Here is a 23,916-nt window from a genome sequence, read left to right on the forward strand (position 1 = left end):
AGAGTTTAACACACTCCTTTCTAAAAAATGTGGAAAACTGAAGCCTGCACAGTGACATTTGTGCCACGTAGTCCTATATACCTGCATTTCTTACATATATTGAAAAGAAAAACAGTGCCTTACTACACTAGTTTTGATAAGTTTGGGTATTTGTTGTTGTATTGCCATGACTTTTTTTCTGTAACATTTCAGCTGAATTAATGTTTGTGGGTTTTGGATCATATAACTAATTTTGGGTTTAATCTGTTTTCTCAACAAGTAGAATTGACCCCCAAACCACATAAAACTCATACTTTTCTAACTAATGTAGGTCATCTGTTTTTGGAAAAGATGTTTTCCCTGCAAGTGGAATAAAAAAAAAAAAAAAAAAAAAAAGTTAAGATTCAAAAATTGATTAAGTAAAGAGAGAGAAAGGAGGAATGTAACATCTGTAAAGTATTCCTTGGTGTTGTCTTTTGGAGTGTATACAAGATCGATTAAGGTGCAATTGTCTCACTGTGAAATGACTAAATTATTCTGCGGAATAGAACACCGAAATTTTTTTGTGATGGTACAAAAACTTTTTAACAATCATAAAAGATCTACACTGGCTTCTTAAGTCTGGAAAGGAGTTCACACTTGATTTGGCTGAAGAAACAGCTATTTTTTATGGACTTGCTGAACTTTCTGTAAGAGGGCAAATGACTTACAACAAAAGAAGAAAATGAACGTAGGGCTTTAAAATAAACACTGCAAGTATGGAGCATAGCTTAAGTATTGCCCCTATATCAAAACCGTCTTGAAACTCCCCTTTTCTCAGATCTGGGCCGAATACTAAACAATCCATGATGAAATATTTTGAAATAGATGTACATACCAGAAACAGTTGCTGAAGCTGATCAGCTGTTCTTGTTTGCATTGTCTCAAGACCATCTGTCTTCAATTTTAAATAACTGTAGTGGAGTTGTCCCCGTAACAAGCTATAGAGATTTTTTTCCTGTTTTGATTTGTTTTGTTGTTGTTGTTTTCTTTTAACTAAGTGTAGTAGTTCTATAAATTTTGTACTCTGTGAACTATTGTAACCAGACTAAGAGATCCTCCCTTGAGCCCTAGGGGCCCAGTGAGTCCTTTTACACATTTCACCCCAAAGTGAATCCTGGTGTGCTGAAACATCATGACCTGGTGTAATGCCAGCTCACATAGCTGAGTTAATCGTGCGGGAGGAAATATTTCTTTAACGCAATCAGCGCGTGACAAGATATGCAGAACAAAGCGCAGCTGTAATCAGCAATACGCCAACTGAACTGTTCCAGGAGAAGAACCACGATTACAAAAGGAGAAGGGAGGAGTATGTCAAAACTGGAAAAACTCTGCACATGACAAGTGAGGTATAAATATACTCAAGACAGCAGCAAACTGAGCCCTTGTTAACAAGCACACTGCTGCCCAAGTGGTAACCACTTGCCAGGAGGGGACATATTATTCCATACATTTCTTTCCCAGGGAACTGAGTGAGACAGTGGTTATGACAGAGTTGACAGAAGGGTGAGTGGAATTCCAATTCAGTTCATAGCAGCTAGATAATAACTGTAATTATAACTGTATACCATGTTAATTTGGATCAAAAATTCTATCACAACTTGAAGTAACTGAATTAATACAGTTAGTTGATTAACAATTAGGTTGTTTGACTCATAAAGTTAATTGATTAACTAAGTTGTTTGACTTTCTTCTTTTCAGTCACGATGCCTTAAAGAACCTGTTAGCTCTGGCTAGAAGATATTGATGTAGCCATGTAACAGGATATTGGTGAATTGTGAGAGAGAGAAAATATGCAAATGGAGGCTTGGACAAATTTTGAGATAACCTTGGCAGGGAAGGATGGGCGAACCCTAAAGAGATTATAGAGAAAAAAAAAAAAAAAAAAGTACAGATTACATTGAACTAAAATTTGATTTTTGTAAATGGCAAACAGCATGTAAAATGAAAAAAAAAAAAAAAAAGTGCATGCACCTTTATTATTTTTATTTATTATTTTTAGTTTTTATTATTTTTAGGTTTCAAAGGTTGTTGAAAGATGTATTACTGATAGTTATTGACCAATCTGGAAAGTTATGAGTTAAAAAAAGAAAAAAAAAAAAAAGTAAAAGAATGACATACAGGTAAAGTGATATAACCTTCACCATGTAGATATAACCTATGCCAGTGTCCTTTAGGGAAGTATAGTGCAGCTAGAAACACACCTGTCTTCATTAGTTATTGAAGAGAAGAAGAGTTAATTGTTCATAGATGAGATAATAACACTGGACCCAGTGATGACTAGAGGGTAATAAATCACTAAAATCTACTAGGAATTACGACCTTGGAGAACTCTAAGGCATACAAAAGGATATGGCTGAAAGGCTAGGGGAGAGGGTACTAAAGCGATTATCCCATGTGTGTGACAGTGGAGCAGGAAACATAATCTTCCCCTTGTGGAAGGCAAGGCAAATGAATCTGGGACTAGGAGTATTAGTACATAATGGAGATTAATCTCTTAGAACTCTATGGATATTGACATTAATATAGGCAAGAGGGATCACCACGCTGGCCTTAGAGAACCAGTTAGTTCTGTGGACCATGGAAAGGGTGACAAGGAAGCATCTGTGCCATTGTGATTCAGTCTTGATTCTTTGTTAATAGTTCAGGTTTAATTGCACAAGACTTGTATATAATTTAAAATGCTATACAGGCTTTTCATGTGTAGCAACTATGGCTGAACAAAGCATTTTGGAATAGGTATTTTCATATCTAGGTAGATCACTCATCTTGTTTGTTCTCTTATACCTTATGTTTGTGATAATAGTGTTGGATAAGAATGGTAACATCTCTGTCCTTCCCCACCCATCACAATCCTGAAAGATCACAATGGATCAATACTCATTGTAGAGTGTCCCAGATTCATCTCTGACAAATCTCTGGCATGAAGACCAAATGATCTAAGAATTAGACCTATTATTTCCTTTATGTCTTTGAGGTTTTAGTTTTGTTGTCTTTTCCTTATAAGCCTAGCAAAATCAGACAAGAATATGCAGGTCTCTGACATATTTAGTCTTTCTTGTTCAGCAGAGGCAGATTCCATCTTGAAAGTTCCTTAAGGACAGCTTGCCATAGCTAAGAGCTGCTCCCACCCTATTTGTAGGTCCTAAACAACAGTATAACAGACTCTGTTGTACAGACAAGTTGTACTGTACTGACAAGTTCTTAGACATATAAATTGAACTGTTGCTTACATAAATCAAGAGCTGTCTAAATATTAAGATCCACCTAGTACAGAAGATACATATTTCTCAGTCTTGTTTCAGTCAGTCACTGAGCTTCTAACAGTATCCTCCCTCGTGTATGTTCCAGATAGCTTAACAGTCAAAGGTTGGTTATATTTTTACCACTACCGTACTTTCAAAAAATCTCAAAAGAAGCCCAGTAGGAACAAAGTGGCTTAAGGATCTCCCAGAATTATAAAGATTTGCACATACACGGTGAGTAGACGACACACCTCCTGTGTAAATACAACACCTTTTGTAAGGAAGCCAACAACTGGAAAAGTAAAATTTAAAACAGTGAAATTCACCACTAAATGCCTACTAAAAACCAGGCACTTCCCCTGCATCACTGTGACAAACCTTCATTTCCATTCCACTTCTCCATGAGAGGAGGGAAGGATGTTAGAGGTGAAGACTTCAGCTAGGGTTTAAGAGCCTACAACTCATGTGCAATCCATGTCAAAATGGGCACAGCTGTAACTGTCTTTGCAACTAGCAGCTTAAAGAATAAGCCAATTTCACAAACCTGCAGAAAAGGCTCAGGAAAAACTCACAGAAACTATACAAGCTGAAGGCCACAACATTTAAAAACAAAATAAAACAAACAAACAAAAACTAATAGCGTTGATGTTAATATTCACACACAAATTTTGCTGGTAAAAGAGGTTGGTTTGCATTCTAGAGCTGCTTGTAAGGAGTATGGAGGTTTTTGACTCTTCATTATTCTATTACTTTGGCCTGGTGTTGCTTTCATTTCAATTCTTGATCTTGCCACGTATTCTGCTTATATACATTATTTTTTTTCTTTCTGAAAATATGCATTTCATTCTGTAACAGATCTGCTGACAATGGATGACAGTCCTTGTGGGATGTGTGAAAACTGAAACTAACAACACTTAGCAGGAGGGAAGAAATAGCTGGATTTTTAAATCAGAAGTCTTGCTTTGATACTTAAATCTGCTGAATGCCACCTTTTCTGGAATCAAAGTAGGTGTTTTAGTTCTGTTTTGAGTGAAACAATAACATTTGTTATGACACATCAGAATCACTAAAATTATGGCTAAACCAAATAGGAAAAAAATATAATATTTATTTTAGTATCACTTCTTTAAAGATTAGCAAACATTAGCTTGGCAGAGAACTGTTCATTGTAGCATTTGCTTGATACATCATCTAATACACCTGAAGTCCTGAGCACTTTAGTTCTGTGGCAAAACCTATAGACTTTAATGTACATCTTTGTAAATAAAATGGGAATATAGCCTGAAAAACAAAATTACACAATATTCTCTTTGTTAAAGGAATACATGTTGACAATAGTGATATTTAAATGATCAAATTATAAAAGCCTTTCCTGAGTATGAAAAACACTCTATTAACATTCGATTAACAAGTTCAAAAATGTTAACATTTAAACTCACGCCTTATATACCTTTATGAAATACCATTGTAAACAGGACTGCTGCAATGTTAAACGAAAGGTAATCACATTACTATTTAGATAGACAGACTTGATTTCAACAATTAGAGCAACCTCACCACTACTAAAATATGAGTTACTTTTTCTGATTTTACCCCTTCCCTAATTTGGTCACTAATTTGATGAACAAATTATAAGCCAGTGTATAGAAATACTCACCCTAATAAGGGTTCCTCAGTAAACTTCTCGGACATTCCGGTATACAGGGCTATAAAATTTTTCTTCAGTTACATGTCTTTAACTGAAACTTTCAAAATCAAGAAACAAAGTACAAAATCCCATTTCCCAGATTATACACGATCTCTGAAATCCCCTAACCACAATAACCCTTCCAACTTCATTAAGAATTTTTTCTTTTGGGGGGGGGGGGAGGCGGAGGGGTAGGAGTAGAAGAGTTGTGTCTTAATTTGTGTCTTAATTAAGCATTTCCTTTGTTAACGGTACTGGCTTAAGTAGCCCAAAACTCCCATTGCCCTCCACAGAATGACTGACTTAGAGAACTGACCTGGTTAAAAATAGGCTCTATTAAGTTACAGCAGCACTAAGAAGACAAGAGTGAACACGGTGGCTGAAGCCTTTACATTATTACTTATTTAAAAAAAAATGTTCCTTACACTACCCTTTTTAATCCTATGTAAATTCATTAACTTATGAAAGAGTCTAGTCTTTCTTTAGGTATATTATCCAAGCCCATCCCAGAAGTCATGATGTGTGAATGAAAGTTAGAGACCAGACCAAATCCAGTAAGAAGAGCAGATGCAAGGACTCTTGCCATCCTTTGACAGATCAATGGAGGAGGTTAGCAGTTATTTTTCTTTGTTCTTCTGTGGCTTCCATGAGTATTTTGTCTTTAATGTTCCCTACCATAGCACCTAGAGTGCGAGTGGAGCTGTCCAAAAATTGCCAATGATAGAGAATACTCATCTGGGACATACAAGTTTGAGGGAGGGAGTTAGATCTAAAGGCAATGGATATCATTCTTAAGAAAGCTTAAATGTTGCTCTTCCTCATCTCTTGATCCCCGTGAGACTTACCAGCTATATGCCTAATTGCGATGCAAGTGCTACAGTGCTACCAGCTGTATGCTACTGGGGTACAAGGTATGAATTGGACACCAAAGTATCTAATCGTGAAATTTTGACATGCTTAAAGACTACTGACAGCAAATGGTAAGCTGTTACAAACTTCAACACGATAGATGCTCACCTCCCACAAGAGGAATATTAACATTTCTATGGAAGTTTTATTAGAATGAAAAGAGACTTCAAGGTTTTTGATTTAGTCTTCAAATTTGCTGTTTAGATTCATGCAGTTATCAACAACTGCATACTGTCTTAATTTAGTACTAAGAATTTTGTAAATAATCTTGCTGAATAGTCATCTACTGTTAAGAAATGGTATTTCATAATCTATCTTATATAGATGAAGTGGCTGCAATTGCAAAAGAACAGAACCTAGGCAGAAGGAAAGGACTTCAAAATTGATAGTTGCTTACTTTTGTTTGTTTTCAATTTGCTCACAGGGATCTTGCCAAAAAAAAAAGTTGTAATCGCACGTTTCAAAAATCTATTAGCAGATCAATTTCAGGTTATTTTGAAGGAGCAAACTTTTAGTTTCTCATTGCCCCTTCCTTCTCCACTTCCGCGCCTGAATGCTATTTCATATTTGCACTTACCAATCAGTATGTGTAAATATAAAGTGTTATGCAAAACATATACATCAACGGAATTTAAAAAAATCATTCAAATATTTCTAAATTTGATTTAACCATTCCAACATTAAGCATATTTACATCCAAATCTTCTGACACAAAGACTTGCAAACTGAAGTCTGCTATACCCTAATGTAAAGGATTAAAAACACAACCAATCACAACTGAACTAAGCTGAGTTCAACTTGCATGGTTGAATTCTAAGAAACTGGGAATAGAAGAGGATATTTTAAAAAAAATGTTTCATTTAATAATTTGAAGCACTAACATTTCCAAATAGATTTCTTCAAAAAATATACATAATTTTAAAACAACAGCATTGCAAAGCATAAATAGTTTAGACTTAACAGGAAAATTATCCCACTTCAGAAGTGACAGCAAAAATAGGCCAGCACATTAGTCACTACTAGAACTGTCTGAACTGTCAGAAGATGAACTTTTTTCCTTTTGTTTCTTCTTCTTTTCCTTTTTATGATGTTTTCCTTTTTTAGATTTATTCTTCTTCTCCTTTTTCCTTTCCTTCTTGTGTGATTTTTGTTTTTTCGGCTTTGGACTATCCTCGTCAGCAGCACTTGATGAGGAAGACCTAGACCAAATTAAACATTGACAGGTAATTGGAGAAGGAAAAATGCTGCAAGATTTTATTTTTATTTCAGTATTCATACAATGTTGCAAATCAAATTTAGTGAAGAATTTATACAGAAACACCCGGTGGAAACCTTATGGTATCTCAGTCTGCATGTTGAACTGAGCAATGACTTTTCTAACTAGTCTATCATGCTAGAAAAGCAGTATATTTACAATACAGATTGATTGATTAGGCGAGTTGTGTGTTTTTGCAAACTTCAGTAAGAAAAAGATGAAGAGCACAGACCTCAAAAAAAAACAAGTGACTGTATGACACTGAAGAAGAGCTTCCAGCTTGTAAAGTATCACATGATCAGTCCCAACAACATGGGAATACCTTAAGGGAAACATTCATGTATTTCACATATATAAAAATCTAAGAGAAATACATATGACAGATTTGGATTCTCTTGCAGCTGGTATTATCTGTCTCTAACCAGCAGTGATGAGGGAAGTGACTGTATACATGCAAGAATTAAAATGACAATAAAAGGAATGTGTCAATTATTGTACTCAAGTTCTTGAGTTGTTCAGAATTACTGTTCTGCCCTATTGTTTCCAAGATAAACTATTAATTTCCTGCATGTAAAGACTACTGTCAGCAGACTAACATGTCTGTACTCTTCATTAAGTGTTACAGCTACATTATGTAAATAAGGAAGGGGGGAAATGCCAGTACTGCCAATGTTAAATCCTATTGCTTTATTTTATCTCCAAAGAACACCTTTTTGAAAGAACACCTATTCTGGCCTCCAAAAACATTCCACATTCCCTGGCTCTCAGTGCAGTTCCTGGGTTGTTATCTCATTAACAGTCCTAAAATCCATACTCTCATCTGTCAGCAGGCCAAAACTCAAGTTCACAATAAACTGGGTATTGTGACTTTTTCTTTGAAACCAGACTAATGCTTTCTTAGGCTTTTACAGCAACAGGAACATTAAAACTCAATATATGCTTATCAAAAGGAAAACTGTAGTTTTTTGCTTGTTAAGCTACTCAGAAAAAGCAAGGATGTGCATATGTGTGCACATATGCACAGAGAGAAAGTTAGATATAACTTTCTACAAGCTTTTCCATATAAGCTAAGCTGGGGACCAACCCCATAATCCTCACTCCTTGCTCTCCTTTCCCCACCACATCTTGCCCAGTGTTGGGTAGTCAAAAGGTAGTCAAAAAGTCAAAAAAGTTAGTTCTGCTTTCTCAGAACTGCATACCTCCAGAACTACTATGTAGTGCTACAGTTTTCAAGACTTCCATTGTCCTAACTCCACAGCAGAAGCCTGTGGCTTCACCATTATTCAAAGAACAAACAAATTCTCACTGGATAATAGGAAATTTTTTCCAATCAAAAACGTTCTTGACAAACCCACTGGATTCAAAGCAGCAATATTTTCTGAAACAAACATCAGAATATTCCTAACTTTCTGTTTTGAAATTAAAATGAAAGAGTTACCTTTTCCTTGGTCTCTTTAATTTTGGTTTTTCTTTGCTTTTTCTTTTTTGTTTCTTTTTTTCCTCCTCCTCATTTAAATCTATGGATAAAAATAAAAGTTTATGGCATTTTAGACTGAATTATGAAGAGCATTAAAAGAATGACTGCAATAGTAATGTAAAGTTACTACAAAATTATTTGTAGTTTTTATAAATTAAAATATTTTATTTTTTTTTAAATTCTGGTCTAGTATATTCATTTCAGAAATATTTTGCACAGTAGTAGAATTTAATATACAACTTACATTCCAAGGACATTTGTCTGAACACTAAGAATGAAGGACACCCTGCAAAACATACAACTTTACGGCTTCATATCTATTCGTCTTTATTTTAAAGGACTTGTACTAGTCTGAAATCAGGTCATGTAACTTGAAGGTACAGAAAAAAATAGACACATATTCCCATAGGCTTACTTGAACTCACACAGCCTTATTTCACACTTCACAAGTAGCTGTAACTAAGATAAATCTGATTTAACTGCCAATGTAACATCTATGAATGTGATAGGAAAGTCACTCTTCTTCTGATTTTTCCCCACTCCGTGCAATTGTGTAAAAAGCTACATACAGGACAGAAATATTGACATCCAGGAAAAAGAAATCAAGAACAAAGAGCAATTAATACGCAGGTCCAATGCAGTAAACAAGAAATGCTGACAAAAATAACTGTTGTGCAAAATACAGAGTTTTCTCCATCATTTCTCCTCCCTACATATTATCCTTACTAGACCTGAGTTTAGGGTCTGGAATATGAGAGCAACAGAACAAAAACAAGATGTTTAAATTAAAGGAAAGAAGAAAATTATTTAATTTAGAACTTACTATAACAGAACAACCTTCACTTCTTTCTTAGTGGAACAGCTTCTTTTGAACCCAAGGTCAAATGAACCAAAGTATCTGCTAACTAATGAATGCACCTTTTTCTGACGAACAGTTGATGCACAGACCTTCCAAAGAGAGAGCAGTACTTCTCCAAATATCAATGCTGAAATTCAGTTGGCTAGCTGTTTCAGTCAGCTAGCTAAAATATTACATAGGAACTAGAAAGAAACTGAACTACCGCATTTGTCATTACTTTTAAGAGTTTCTGTCAACTTTAAGATATTCAAACTACATGTATTCAGAGGATCAACTCAAAATATCCATGTAATGTTATTCTAAGCAGCTGCTTATTAATATATATTTAATATACATTATAATATTTTATATCTTATAATATTTTGCATTTAAGAAGCCCTTTTTAGGATGTTCCAAATGGGTACACTATTAATTTGTTTTGAAAGGAATTAATAAAAAAAAGAAGTGTCTCTGAAGTGTAAACATAATATACAAAGGATTTATCTTTAAAGCACAGACTAAAAGAGCTAATAGTAATTCTCAAAAAGGATAAAACGATAGTTCCAGCACATCAGAAGACTATTATCTGATTTAAAGAAAGTTAATTAAAAATAAAAAACCTACTCTTTTTTTCACGCATGGCTTGCAATCTCTGTAGTTCTTCTTCCTCACTGTCTTCACTGCTAGTGCTGCTAACATCTAAAACGATATCCCTTTGAGGATCCACTCGGAGGAAGTTTCGGCATTCAAATGTCAGATGACCAGCTGAACAAAACAAAAATTTAGAAAGAAATTCAGCAAAATTACCAAATAGTATCGAAAGAGCTTTAGAATTACTCAGTTTTGATAAAAGAAAAAAGGCTAGACTAAGCTTCAATCAATGAACAAGGCAGGAGAGTGGATACTTTGAAAATGCCTCAAAGAATTTTGAGAAGCTGTGCAATCTAATCCCATTCCATCTAATGATCCTTTCTGACCTCTCTCATATTTCTGTTAAAGATTTTGAACAAATCTTGCTTCCTATTTCCTCAATGGTCTCAGATTCTTCCTGAATAAATTGTTTAAAAGCAGGAAGTGAAATATTTAAAAAACTACAAGTGTGTTATACTGCTCTTTCTGTCTCCCTTTAGTCAAATAGAAGAATTTAATTCCCTTTTGAGACAAAATTCATTTTTAACAACCTGTACATAATACTGATCAAGCTATTACTTGACTAGTATTACTAGTATCTAAATTACAAATTACATCTCAGTAATCATGACCAGAGTTAAACCCTTGAATCTGCATACACCTATTGGAAAAAATAACAAAAAATAAAATAAATTAAAGATATGGGTTGCAAGAAACTAACCTAAAGATAAAGGAGGTCAAGTAGCAATTGAAACAAACTCATCGTCTTATGAAAAAACTCACATCTTGAAGACAGAACTTTTAGGAACATAAATATAGGCTTTGTGATTTGACTGCAAGTTTTCTTTTCTTCCAGAAATATGACATTGCACCTTCAAATGAACCACTAAATCTATTTTGATACTCCTGTTCCTTTCAATGAAGGGATACACTGACAAAATTTCTTGGAAGCAAAGTCTTTAGTGAACGAACCAAGCAAGCTTTTTTTTCCCTTCAACCCACATAACATTCAAAAAAATTAAAAATAGCATGGAGTACAGTGTTAAATGTTCAATGCAATTCAAAATGGATCAGTGTCCACTCCTCCTTTTTCCAAAAAACAAGACTTAGTGAATAACAAATTAAAATCTTCACTAAGACACGTCTACTGATGTGCCTCCTGATGACACATTCATCAGAATAGTAGCCATAGACATACTTTTATGAACAGAGAATAATGAAGAGCATGACCTAAATGTTAGCTACAGAACATACAAGTAACAAAATAAACTGCTTCTTGCAATACAGAATGCACAAAGAAGTAGGCTTTCTCAGCGTAGAGGGTGATGCAAATTATTCGTTTTTCTTTCAAATGCATTGGAAATTCCTTGGGCAAAAAAGCCGGCTTAAGCCTTCAACGAGACTCTGAAGATGCATAAATGCTGATCTCAGTAAGTACTACAGTATATGTCAAAGCCAGTGCTTGAAATTCAATGTTTCTCAAGTAATGACATTGTGAACTCAGTACATATGAAGAGTATTTTTATTTCTCTTGAGAAACTTAAGTCTTCAAAAACAGCAATAGGTGCAAGGAGAAAGAGAATGAAAAAGAAATTAAACAAAAATATACAGTAGCTTAACCTGACAATTGTCTAGGCAACAAGGGAGGAATTTTTTTTCCGATTCAAAAAGTAGTTCCATCACCCTAAATTGAAAAAAAAAGTACTGCATCATCATCTTGCTTACTACAAACTTACGGTAGCCACATTTCTTGCATCCAGCTCTGATGTTATCCTTATTTCCACCTGAAAGATAAAAATACATAAATTACCTGTTACTAACACAACTCTTTAAGTTCCTTTTAAATCTGGCTTGATAACATCAACATGCAGACCAGAACGATCACCCCTTAGAATTCTGGCAAAGTTGCCTTCTATACCTATGTGTGCCCACAGTTAAGTTAAATAGACATAGTAAGATGTAACTCAGAAAATGGGAAGCTCTGGAGACCTCTCCCCTGAAAGGATCAGTGTTATTTTTAAATCTGCTGAGTCTATTCATAATGACAGTCAAAATGGAATTTCCAAAATCAAAGCAAGCCTTTCTGTCCTTAAACTGAATAGTGCATGAAAAACACAGCAACTTAAACAGCTGTATGCACAGTTTTCTGAATAACTAGTTCCTTCATTTAAATAAATCACCACACATAACAAGAATTCCATGACAGAAATTAGAAAATCAGAAAGGATGTACATCAGCTCCGTAAGTGTAGACTTCAATTTACTGAGACAAGCATTGTCTTTAGAAAACTGTATTCATAGTAGCAGACGAGCCTTCAAACCCGTCTTCTGTAGACCCCAAAACCTCAGTATTACGTAACTTCTTTGTGGTGTACAAATTCAGCAGTGTTTATGTGTCTACTTTATAAGTGGCTGTCTTTTAAGGGAAACCCATGAGGAATAAGGAGACTAGAAACACAAAAGAAAGTTTTAAGAAACAAGGAACAAAAATACACCTTCAATGCTATACCAAAAAAACAAATACTCTGTTCAGCATCTGCCAGGTCAGTTCATCTTTGGACTCAAAAGCAAGACCTCTCAAACTACCTACTTTGTTCCCAGTTTTCTGAAATATTCAATAAACTTCAGCCCTACTGTGTAAATGACCTGTAGGTACAGAAAGATTCACTGTTCATGCAAGGGAAGTCAGTCATGCACACACTATACGATCTCCCACTGCGTATGCAGGTGCCATATGTCAGGATTTTCAGGAGAATCACCCAGCACATGACCAGAATAGCACTGAATTTGTTAAAACCTGTAAGTCATAAAACTGACACCAGCTCCAGTTTTAGTGGACTGGTGAAGGTCATATATCCTTACCGAAAGCTGCATCACACAGTACATGCATATCTTTATGAGAGAAACAGCAGGGAAACAAGCATCAAGACACAAAAAACGTGTGTCCATGAAATCTGGAAAAAAAAAGTGTATAGCAGCTAAACCTTTACACAGCAGGAATCACAGCAAGACTGTCATCTTAGAGCCTGTTGACAAAGTCTGAAAAATTTAAGACGCCCCCACACCATCACCTACCTAGAGGACAGGTTTACTAGGTCTTTATTGATCTTCCTTGCTCCCACCAAATTCCTGAGGCCGAAATTCTATTATTATTACGTTGGCTTTAAACAACGTTGCTAGAAATGCAGTTTTATGGAATTAAAAGCAATTGAGCTACTAGAAACTTCTCTTTCTCACTTCTTCCCAACTGTGAACACTTGGTAAAAGCAGCAACTGAGGGAGCAGCAACCATCGCTAAGGGAGGGCGTCGCTCATTCAGTGGGCCACAAGGATGCAAAAAAAAAAAAAAAAGCTCCGCAAACCTTTGAATGCAAACATGAGATCTCTTCCTTAACAAACCCCCCTCCTAGAATGGGAGCGAGTTTATTCAGTTTTTCTCTTCTTCATACGAGAGGATTTTGTTTTTTTGTTGTTTGTTTTTTTTTTTTTAAGCTCTTAGCAAGATCCAGACTTACTCGGTTTTCTCCAGCTGAACGCTCCTCACGTCTCAGGAAAAAGCAAAGAAAAAAAAGGAAAAGAAGGAAAGAAGCCAGCCCCTGCAGGTTTGGCTGGCGGGGCTCTAACACCTTGCGCACACGGCGGCCGCCTCCTCCGGGCTGCTGCGCCCCCCCCGCCCCGCCCCGCCCCGCCGCAGCAGCGGACCCGCTCCTCGGGAGAGGTGCGGCAGGGAAGCGAGAGAAAGGAAGAAGGAAAGAATAAATAAAGTATAAATAAATAAATGCATAAATAAATCAATCGATAAATAAATAGAGGAGCAAGCAAACCGCGCGCACACACGCCCCCGGCCGCCCTCCTCCCCCCCCTCACGGCCCGGGCTGCGGCCCAGCCTCGCCTCGCCTCGCCTCGCCTCGCCCCCCCCCACCACCGCCGCCGCCGCCGCCGCCGCCATGGCCTCACCGGGCAGCGCCATGGCGCCTCCCGCGCTGTCCCCGCCGGCCCGGCACGGCCCGGCCCGGCCCCGCCGCCTCTCCCCGCCGGAAGGCTTTGGCCGGCGCACTCTCGGGCCGTGCTATTCGCAGGGGGGACGGGGCGACTCAGTGCCGGGCGGGAGGCACAGGGAGGGAGTGAGCTGCCTGGAGAGCCCTCCGGATCTCTTTAAAAACAAACTTCTCGTCAATTTTCCCCGCTGTGCCTCCGGTCGGGGGCCGACCCCTATCTTCTTCTTGTTGTTTTGGGCGGCCTCCCCCTCTGCTCGGGCCGTGTGGAGGCGCCCAAGATGGCGGGCGCCTGGGGTCTGTGTGGCGGGTAGAGGCGCGGCGCTGGGCGCGGGCAGCGGTCGGGGCTGTGCCCCCTGGGGCCGCCATGAGCAACATCTACATCCAGGAGCCCCCCACCAACGGCAAGGTGAGGCCCTCGGGGGGCTGGGGCTGCCGCCGCCCGTGGGAGGCTGCGGGAAGGAGCCGCGTGCTCCCGTGGGGCCGGCGGTGGTTCCTGGCTGCTGCCTCGGGGAATTGGGTGTGCAAAGATGTGCGTGAGTCGAGGTCTGTGCGCACCTGAGCGTGAGCCGGCAGCGTGCCCAGGTGGCCAAGAAGGCCAGCGGCATCCTGGCTTGTGTCAGGAATGGTGCAGCCAGCAGGAGCAGGGAGGTGATCGTCCCCCTGTACTCATCCCTAGTGAGGCCGCACCTCAAGAGCTGTGGTCACTTTTAAGCTACTCACTACAAAAAAGACATCCAGGCACTGCAGCGTGTCCAGAGAAGGGCTACGAAGCTGGTGAAGGGCCTGGAGCACAAGTCCTGTGGGGAGAGGCTGAGGGCACTGGGGGTGTTCAGTGTGGAGAAGAGAAGGCTCAGGGGAGACCTCATTGCTCTCTGAAAGGAAGGCATGGGGAGGTGGGGGTCAGCCCCTTCTCGCAGGTAATTAGTGATAGGACAAGAGGGAATGGCCTCAAATTTTACCAGGGAAGGTTTAGGTTGGCAATGAGGAGACATTTGTTTTCAGAAAGAGCAGTCAGGCACTGGGACGGGTTGCCAAGGGAGGTGGTGGAGTCACCATCCCTGGGGATGTATAAGGAGAGGTTGGACATGGTGCTTAGGGACATGGTTTAGTGGGTGACAGTGGTAGTAGGAGGATGGTTGGACTAGATGATCTTGAAGGCCTCTATGATATTTACTGTTTCAGAACTGTATCATAAATACTGGTAAAACTAATTAAAACTAACCATAGCTGCCCAGCAGCATTTGGATATCTACTGCTGTTACTAATGTTGTCAAACTATCTTTTAACTCAGTTACAGTATTTGTTGATCAATGTCTAAGTTGCAAGAAAACTAATGGTGAATTTATCGATATTTTTATAGGTTTTGCTGAGAACAACAGCAGGAGATATTGATATAGAGTTGTGGTCAAAAGAAGCACCGAAAGCATGTAGAAATTTCATCCAGCTTTGTATGGAAGGTAATGACTGAATGGGATAGGATTTAATGAAATTACTTCATATGTAATATTGATGTCTTTGTACTTTTTTGTTATGGAGAATTCATAATGAGTTAACATATTAAAGTTAAAACGTACTTATTTGTATTTAGAAAATATTAATTATTACCCAGGAAGAGAATATATTTCAAGGTTTTTAAGGAGCCTATTGGCAAAAAATAGAAAAAAAATTTTTGAAATGTAGGTGGCATAAAACGCTTAGAAAGCTTATTTTTGACAAGTCTCTGCAAAGTACAGCTACTGCTTGAAAGAATGAATGAAACAGCAGTGATGCAATACCTAGACATCCTCTCTTAAGCTTATTCCTGTATCATTATCTTTATTAACTTTTTTTCAGGATCATTTTTGATATTTCACTTGATGTAGTTTTTTATTGTCTGAAGCTCTGTAACACTTTTCACTTAAGTAGCGGGTACCAGAATGAGAAGTTTTGTGTTGGGAAAAATATACCAGGAATGTGCAAAGGACCTTGCCCTTTTACGTGTCTTCTAGCTGCTGCTGTTATCCCATTTATACATTTATAGGGTTGTTAAGAGTTCTTTTAGCCCTCCTCTGTTAAAGAAAAATAGCAGTCTGGGATTTGTGCCTCCTGCACAGATCAAGTCTGCCCTGTGCTCTTACATATGTGTAGGTGTGGATTTTTTTCTTGCAATGGTAAATCAACTTCTCAGCCCTTGTTGAGTTCTAGGAGTAACCTTCAGTTATTCTCAGTCTTAAAAAAAAAAAAAAATGGACTTTAATTTCTTTCTGAATTTGTGTGACTACTGTGTTGGATTCTGTGCTTTGTATGGTAAACTCGAGTGTCTTCCTCTTTGAATACCATAGAGTATAATCATCCGTGAATATACGTACCTGTACTGCATCTCTGGCAGATCCTGCTTTGTCTGGCAGCATACTGCAGATTTAAAAAAAAATAAACAGGAAATATATGTTGTGTTACATTCTCAATCCTTATGTTTTCATTCAATCTCATAACACTTTTCAGATACACTTATCTGTCTATAATAAAACATGTATCTATAGAGAGGTACATATACAGAGAGAGAGACAATAAGAAGATGACCTAGGGAGCAGAATATACCACATACTTTGTTCTGTGAACATTATCAATCTGTGTACAGTATAGGTGAAAGGGATAACACCTGTGTTCCATGCTGGTGAATGAAAATGCCAACCATTTGGTGTAGGAATATGAATAACTATATATGTGAGATGTTGTCTGAGACAGAACGTGGTAGATGACTCTCTCTTTAAAACAATGTATGTTGGTGGCACTATCTGGTGGATATGTGTTTCAGCACTATCTAGTGATAACGCTGAAAAGAAAATAACGATATAATCTTGTCAGTGATGTGCAATACCTTCTGCAGCAGAAATATATTATTTTCATAAATGTAATCAGCAATACTTTGTAGGTGAGATACAGTCACACTGTGTAAGTCAGTGGAAGACAAGGCAACCTACTCAAAACAGCAGAATCCAATTACAGTGGTTGTCTTCTAGAACTCTAGTCATTGATGTGTCTGCATAATTTACATGGAGTGTGATTTTGAGACCATTTAAATATACTTGATGATCTTTTCCTTTTCTTTTTCAGAGTATTACAATAACACAATATTTCACAGAGTAGTGCCTGGTTTTATAGTGCAAGGAGGTGATCCCACTGGTACTGGATCAGGCGGAGAATCAATATATGGAGCTCCCTTCAAGGTACATAAATGTGTATCTTATGCATCAGTTTTTGATAAGTCCCTAGCGGTTGTTTTTCCTACTCTGTTAGGCTGCAAGACAGCTAACATTATATAAGAAAGGCAAGTTTATTTGTATACTGTGTTTGCTTTCACACGTTGCTTCAGTATTTTTGAGTGTCAATTTTTTAATTGAGAGCTCTAAAATCTAAAATCTGTTCTGATGCTATAATAAATGCATAACCTTACTAGCATGCACTTTCCCAAGGAAGAATGGGGGCGAATCATTCAGAGTAGGTGTTTGTATGTTTTAACCTCAGGAGGATCAACAATGCAAAACACAAGTCTTACACCTAGGCTGGGGAAATCCCAAGTACAAATTCAGGCTGGGCTGAGAATGAATTGAGAGCAGCTGTGAGGAGAAGGACTTGGGCATATTGGTTGATGATAAAGTCAGTATGAGCTGGGAAATGTGTGCTTGCAGACCAGAAAGCCAACTGTATCCTGGGCTGTATCAAAAGAAACGTGGCCAGCAGGGCAAGGGAGTGATTCTGCCCCTCTGCTCTGCTCTTGTGAGACCCTACCTGCATTCACCTCTGGAACCCCCAGCATAAGAAGGACATGGACCTTTGTTCCAATTTTCAAGAAAGGCAAGAAAAAAGACCCTTGTAACTACAGACATATCAGTCTGAGGAGGGACTCTTTGTCAGGGAGTGCGGTGTTAGGACAAGAATTAATGGCTTTAAAGTAAAAAGAAGGCAGATTTAGATTAGGTTATATATTAGGAAGAAATTCTCAGAGGGTGGTGAGGCACTGGCAAAGGCTGCCCAGAGAAGCTGTGGATGCCAAGTCCCTGGAAGTGTTCAAGGCCAGGCTGGATGGGGCTTTGGGCAACTTGGTCTAGTAGCAGATATCCATGCTCATGGCAGGGGTGTTGAAACTAGATGATCTTTAAGGTCCTTTCCAACCCAAATCATTCTATGATTCTGTAATTCTGGGTGGCAAACTAAGATGCAGAAATGTACATTGTGTGTTTTATCTCAGTTAGCAAAGGTCTCTGAATATTGCATATGTATTCATTTTTATTATAGTAGTGGCATTGCTCATGTCTTGAGCAGGATGCTCATAGAGTGAAGCTATACCTGCACAGCAGCTGTGTTCTGTTCTGCTTCATTACTTTATTTCACTTAGGACAAACACCTTTAGTTTGTGAATGAAGCTACATAGCCAGTCTCCGGGCCTTCTGTCCACCTGATGCAAGAGTAGACTTCTGCATGTGGCAAAAACATGGAGTTTGGAAGAAATTGGTACCTGATCAGAGTTCAAAACAAATACTCCCAGTACTGTAGTAGCAACACTACTACAAATTAGTGATATTATTCAGTATTACAGTGTTTAGAATTCTAGTACTGCAATGATATTAATATATTACTTATCACTTTCATCTTCTGCAAAAGTCTTCCCCTGTCTTCTCATGCTCCACAAAATGTTTTTTCTTTGGATTGGGGTAATACTGTACTACTGCAATGTTATTAAACCTCCAGTTTTCTTACATCAATTAGGATTTCTCCTAAATAGAGCAATTAACTGAAATGATAGTTTTAGAAGAAATATACATAACACAGTTACTTTAAGAATGATTTTTTGTAGTATTGGAGGGAGCATTAATTCCAACAGAAATAATTAACAGCAATTATTAGGCAATGTGTGGAAAAAGTTAACAAGACAGAACTTACATTTTCTTAATTTCTGTTTCTTTCTATTATCAGCATAGTAGCTTCTATTTTTTTTCCTTTAGAGTTTGTTGATTATGTGTTGTGGGGTTTTTCTGAAAGAAGATTGGTCATTTGTTTGCATTACAGGAACTAAGAGAAACAACCAGGCAAATATTTTTTACTTCTGAAAACAGAAGCTTTTAAATGCAATCTTGGCATTAAAATTACTTTCATTTTGTTAATGTCCTGTTTTTTTTGTTTGTTTGTTTTTAAATTAACAGTTCATTTCAGTGTGTGTAAGTTGATATAAATATATGGTGATTAAATACTTTTCTTTTTTGTCTTTTCCAGGATGAGTTCCACTCACGACTGCGATTTAATCGAAGAGGACTTGTTGCTATGGCAAATGCCGGGCCCCATGATAATGGCAGCCAGTTTTTCTTTACGTTGGGTCGTGCAGATGAACTCAACAACAAGCACACAATCTTTGGAAAGGTCTGCTACACGGACTAGAATCCCAGTTTGACAGAAGCAGCTATGTGTTTCTCTGAGTTCAAAGACTCTTTTAGTGTTGTATTCTGTTATATGCATGTGAACCTTATTTCACTCCTTTCTAACTGTCTCCATTCTCTTTGTTTTCTGTGTCTGATAGAAATGTTCTTGTTTTTTTCCCAATGTTATCTGCTTTGTTACTGTTTTTCTTCTAAATGATATTTTAGTGCTGTACTTTCTTTTGAATAATCTCTTACTGAAGATACTGAATTTTATTAATCTAGTCTAATACTGGTAATAGTTTATAAAATGCTGCTTGAAAATCGTACTTAATCAAGGTGAATCAGGAAAATGAAAAATGTAAGACAAATTTACCACTTCCCTGGTTTACCTGAAAGAAAAGAAACCCAACATTTTTTCTACTTCACAATATCTTTTATTTTCCTGTTTCACAGTGCCCATTAATAATTTGACATATCTCCTTGTATACGCTCTCAAAAATACACATTTAGCTAACTATGTTCTTTCAACTTTGCTGTTAATTTAAAAAATAAAACCATTTGCACTATACTTAACTCTCTTCTAAAAAGTCTTACATGTATATAGTATTTCCTGTAATCACCTGTTTTTCAAAATTCTTCACGTAATAAATGCCTTGCATTTTTCAGAATATTTAACAAAAATTATAAGGGCACAGTTTCAAGCCCCTCTTTTTTTTTTTTTTTTTTTTTTTTTTTTTTTTTTTTTAATAAATGTGACAGGTTACAGGGGATACGATATATAACATGTTGCGGCTGGCTGAAGTAGAAGTTGACAAGGAAGAAAGACCACTCAGTCCACACAAAATAAGAAGTAGTGAGGTGCGTGTGTTCTTTTTTAAAATTTGAAATTTTAAGATGCTTCTGTTTGCAGAATCTTGTATGAAAACCTGGTATATCTTTTATATATTATTTTTAAAATATTGAATCACTTAATCATAACAAAATGGTTATTAGAGATGTCTAAAATACTATTTTTTTCATAGGTTTTGTTTAATCCTTTTGATGACATTGTTCCAAGACCAAATAGAAGACTGAAGAAGGACAAACCAGAAGAAGAAGATAAAAAGCCCAAAGTAAAAGGCACAAAGTAAATACATTCAATATAAGTGGTGATTTTTTTTACCTGTACTTTGCAGCTTGGTAATTTTCTATTTCTGCTTTTGAAACCCAAGTGTTTAACAAAATGCAAGAAGAGTGTTCTCTAATGTTAGCAAAATTTCCTAGCTCTATTTCTTAAAGAGATGATACAAATCTAGTTGCTCTGATTAAAGTGGTTCCTGTGCATCAGCTGAGCTATATACTGTTTTGCACATGCCAATAGTTCAGTGCAAAAGAGACTAAAAATATAGTAAGTGTAAGTATACACTGTAAGTATAGTGTAAGCCTGTGGCAGGAATATGCAATCATTCTTTTGCAACTGAAATGACACAGAAGTTAATGCATGTTATTAACTTGGGCTCAATTGTTTGAGATTTTTAATGTATTTTATCAGCTACCAGTTCTCTCCCACTAAAATACTCGGCAGAAGGCAAACATTTAGACATAGGAAACTTCAGTTTCTGCGAATGAAATTTAGTAGATTTAAACATTTAATGAAAAGTAATAGGCAATCTGAACTATGTACATGCTGTCAATTCTGTTGGACAGAAGTAGACCATATTGCAAATAGCTGTTTCCAACACAGGGTAAAAAGAAAAATAAAGAAAAATAATCACAGAATTACGTTCTGTGATTATATGCATTTAATGCCTTTCTCAGCTGTTGTATCTTTAAGTTTTTTGTGTTTGGTACTTGAACATTGCTATATTGGAAAAAAAATATAAATCTGTCAGCATTTATGAGTTTATAGAAGGTTTTAAATTCTGTCTTGCCATTTTGTAAGTGACTTTAAACTACTTTAACTTGTAATTACCCTGATTGTTCTGTCTCAAGTATAGAATAGAAACATTACTTCCTAAATACTGCTTAAGTTAAATACTGTTTATTGTAAAAACATGTTATACTTGTTAGAAATTGGTATGTTTATCAGGGGGAAAAAAAGTTAAAAACAAAATCCTACATGCAATATGGAAGTAAAATATTTGAAGTTTATGGGATGTTAATGAAACATTTAAAGTTTTACTAGAAAATGTGTTTTCTTTCTTTAAGAAATTTTAACCTACTTTCCTTTGGGGAAGAAGCTGAAGAAGAAGAGGAGGAAGTCAACAGAGTTAGTCAGGTACTAAACCATCCACGCTTTTCTTTTCAACTTTAATTTCTTCCGCAAACAAATAAATTGTTAACTTTAAGTTCTTAATATCGTTCTTATATTTGAGTTTTGAACAACAATACCAGAAGTGACCTTAGTTTTATTAGTCTACTAATTTAGATGTGAAGAAGAAAGAGATTTTTAACTTTTCTGACTCAGAAGGTGCTGTCAGTTCCTGCATGGTAATGGTTATGGAAATGTAAAAAATTGTTTCATACTTCATAGTGTAGAGCTGTCTCTGCTGTTTAAAATTCTTGGAGGTGATAGATTTTTTATTCTTCTTCACCTCCTTAATTATGAGACTATTTGATGGTAAAACAGTTGAACTTTAAAAAGTCAACTTTTTCATTACCAGCAAATTCTTAGCTGTGTTTTGTTACGTATATTCATTCTGTGCCCAGAGTGAGGCAGTGATGTTGTGGGAAAAACAGTGCATTTTTATAATTGGAATGTTTCACTAGTATGAATTGTCCACATTCAAAGAACTAGAGTTGCACAGGTAGCCTGTCATCTAACATTTCTATATCGGACTTTGCCAGTTAAATAAGGTTAGTTTAGAAATATCTTTGGTAAATTGTCTTCTTCATTTCTACTACTGACCAAATTATTTCTCTAGAGCTCTGGACTTTCTAATTTACTTGAATGATTCAGGGGCCTAGCTCCTTCAGTTAGTGAAGAGACTACACTGTGCTGAGTACTGTGCCAACATAAATTAAAAAACAAACAAACAAAAAACAGTTTTCAGCCCTAAGGATTTAGGTAAAATATAAAAGACAACTGAATACAAAGGTGCACGATATTACAATGAGACAGTGTCAGGGTAGCAGAAGTTTATTACGGTTTTAACTCCTTTTTTCTTTCCTAGTTTGACTTACCCTATCAGTTCTATTAATTCTTTGTAGCAGAATGAAAACATTTTTTTAACCAAACCAGGTTGCTTATCTCTAATTGATCTAGATATTAGATCAGAATCTCTATGGTTCTGGATATCTTGTTGCATGGACTTCAGCATCAGCTTTCATTTTTGGTCTTCAGTAAGAAAACTTGAAGCTGAAAGTTGAGAATGGCATTATTTGACAGCTACAAATACATAATTCTGTTAACTTTTTTTTTGGTGATGGTTGCCAGATGGAGTGGATCTTTATTATTTCAACTTAAGAAGGGTATACTTTAAGGACTGAGATTGAGAGAAAGGTCTGAAAGTAACTGATGAATCTTCTAGATGTCTGGGAACAGGGAACACTTTCTATTTTTTTTTTTTAGCAAAGTAAAGCTTAGTCAATTATTACCCAACAAATAAATAAAATCGGTATGCATCAGGATGAAGTTTGACCTGACCTGCTCCTTATTTTTTTTCTCCATCTTCCTTTATGAATAATTTTCTGCTCAGGACTTGTGTAGCCCATACTCCATTAAGCCTAAGACACAGAGTACATTTTACCTGTGCTGCATTGTATCACCATATTCATAGTAACTATAGTTTAGATTCTTATCCCTGAAACTATACTAAAAAGGGCAAAGAGAATAGTTTGAGATACAGGTGAGGGTAACTTAAAAAAATTTTTTGAACAATTATTCGCTGTTTCTCACAATATGAGAGTTAAGACACAAAGATAAATGAGCAAATAAGTTACCACATGAAAAGTGTTTTGTTTGTTTGTTTTCCGTTTAGGAATTTAAGTTGTGAACATTTATGCCACAGAACATGATGGAAGTAGGAAGTGTATATACTTTCAGAAAGGGATTATATAAATTCATTGAGTTTAGGGCCACCAATGGCTGTTAGACGTTACTGGTCAAATTACATCTTCTGTTATCAGGTGGATATTTAAATGGTTGGATTATATAGGGCATGAAGATTAGAAAGAAAATATGTGTATTCCAGCAGGCTATAGAAGGTGTAGATCACAGGACTTGTATCAGGTTTGTATCAGGGAAGAGGAAGAGCAGGATGGCTGCATGAGGGTGATTCTAACACAGGCTCTGTGTTCACCAACTAGGCTGTAGTCTTACAGCATCTGGATACAGCCAGCAGAGCTGGTTTCTAGTAACAGGATCCATTGACAGTCTTGAACAAGGCAGGCAATAACCAAGACAAAGGTGACCATCCAGGGAGTCTAGCAGGGAGCAGAAAGAGATGAGGCAGGAGACAGAATGGAGACAAGGCTACAATGTCTGTC

General features: G+C 37.0%; 2 protein-coding genes across 2 annotated transcripts in view; one reads left to right on the top strand and one right to left on the bottom strand.

Annotated features, from left to right (window-relative positions):
* Positions 1-4,351: 4,351 nt before the first annotated feature.
* On the bottom strand, positions 4,352-14,083 carry SREK1IP1 (SREK1 interacting protein 1). Its single transcript, XM_032206510.1, has 5 exons — positions 14,016-14,083; positions 11,796-11,843; positions 10,054-10,194; positions 8,553-8,631; positions 4,352-7,058 (listed from the first exon to the last, which is right to left on the bottom strand). The coding sequence occupies exons 1-5, from the start codon at positions 14,026-14,028 to the stop codon at positions 6,869-6,871; spliced, it is 471 nt and encodes a 156-aa protein (XP_032062401.1). The 5' UTR covers positions 14,029-14,083; the 3' UTR covers positions 4,352-6,868.
* Positions 14,084-14,325: 242 nt separating this feature from the next.
* Positions 14,326-23,916, top strand: part of CWC27 (CWC27 spliceosome associated cyclophilin) — a 125,917-nt gene continuing 116,326 nt past the window's right edge. The window contains exons 1-7 of the mRNA XM_032205612.1: positions 14,326-14,462; positions 15,417-15,513; positions 17,150-17,262; positions 19,307-19,450; positions 20,209-20,307; positions 20,472-20,575; positions 21,637-21,706. Of these exons, the coding sequence (XP_032061503.1) occupies positions 14,421-14,462; positions 15,417-15,513; positions 17,150-17,262; positions 19,307-19,450; positions 20,209-20,307; positions 20,472-20,575; positions 21,637-21,706 (669 nt within the window). The 5' untranslated portion in view covers positions 14,326-14,420. The remainder of the gene's footprint in view (positions 14,463-15,416; positions 15,514-17,149; positions 17,263-19,306; positions 19,451-20,208; positions 20,308-20,471; positions 20,576-21,636; positions 21,707-23,916) is intronic.

Source organism: Aythya fuligula, chromosome Z (assembly GCF_009819795.1).
Source record: "Aythya fuligula isolate bAytFul2 chromosome Z, bAytFul2.pri, whole genome shotgun sequence".
In the NCBI taxonomy this organism is placed as follows: domain Eukaryota; kingdom Metazoa; phylum Chordata; class Aves; order Anseriformes; family Anatidae; genus Aythya; species Aythya fuligula.

Bases quoted from the DNA above. Each gene is read 5' to 3' on its own strand.
- SREK1IP1 (XM_032206510.1), bottom strand. The intron at 10,195-11,795 runs GTAAGTTTGTAG...TGTTTTGTTCAG, and splicing joins ATGCAAGAAATGTGGCTACC to CTGGTCATCTGACATTTGAA. The intron at 7,059-8,552 runs GTAACTCTTTCA...AATTTGGTCTAG, and splicing joins TTAAAGAGACCAAGGAAAAG to GTCTTCCTCATCAAGTGCTG.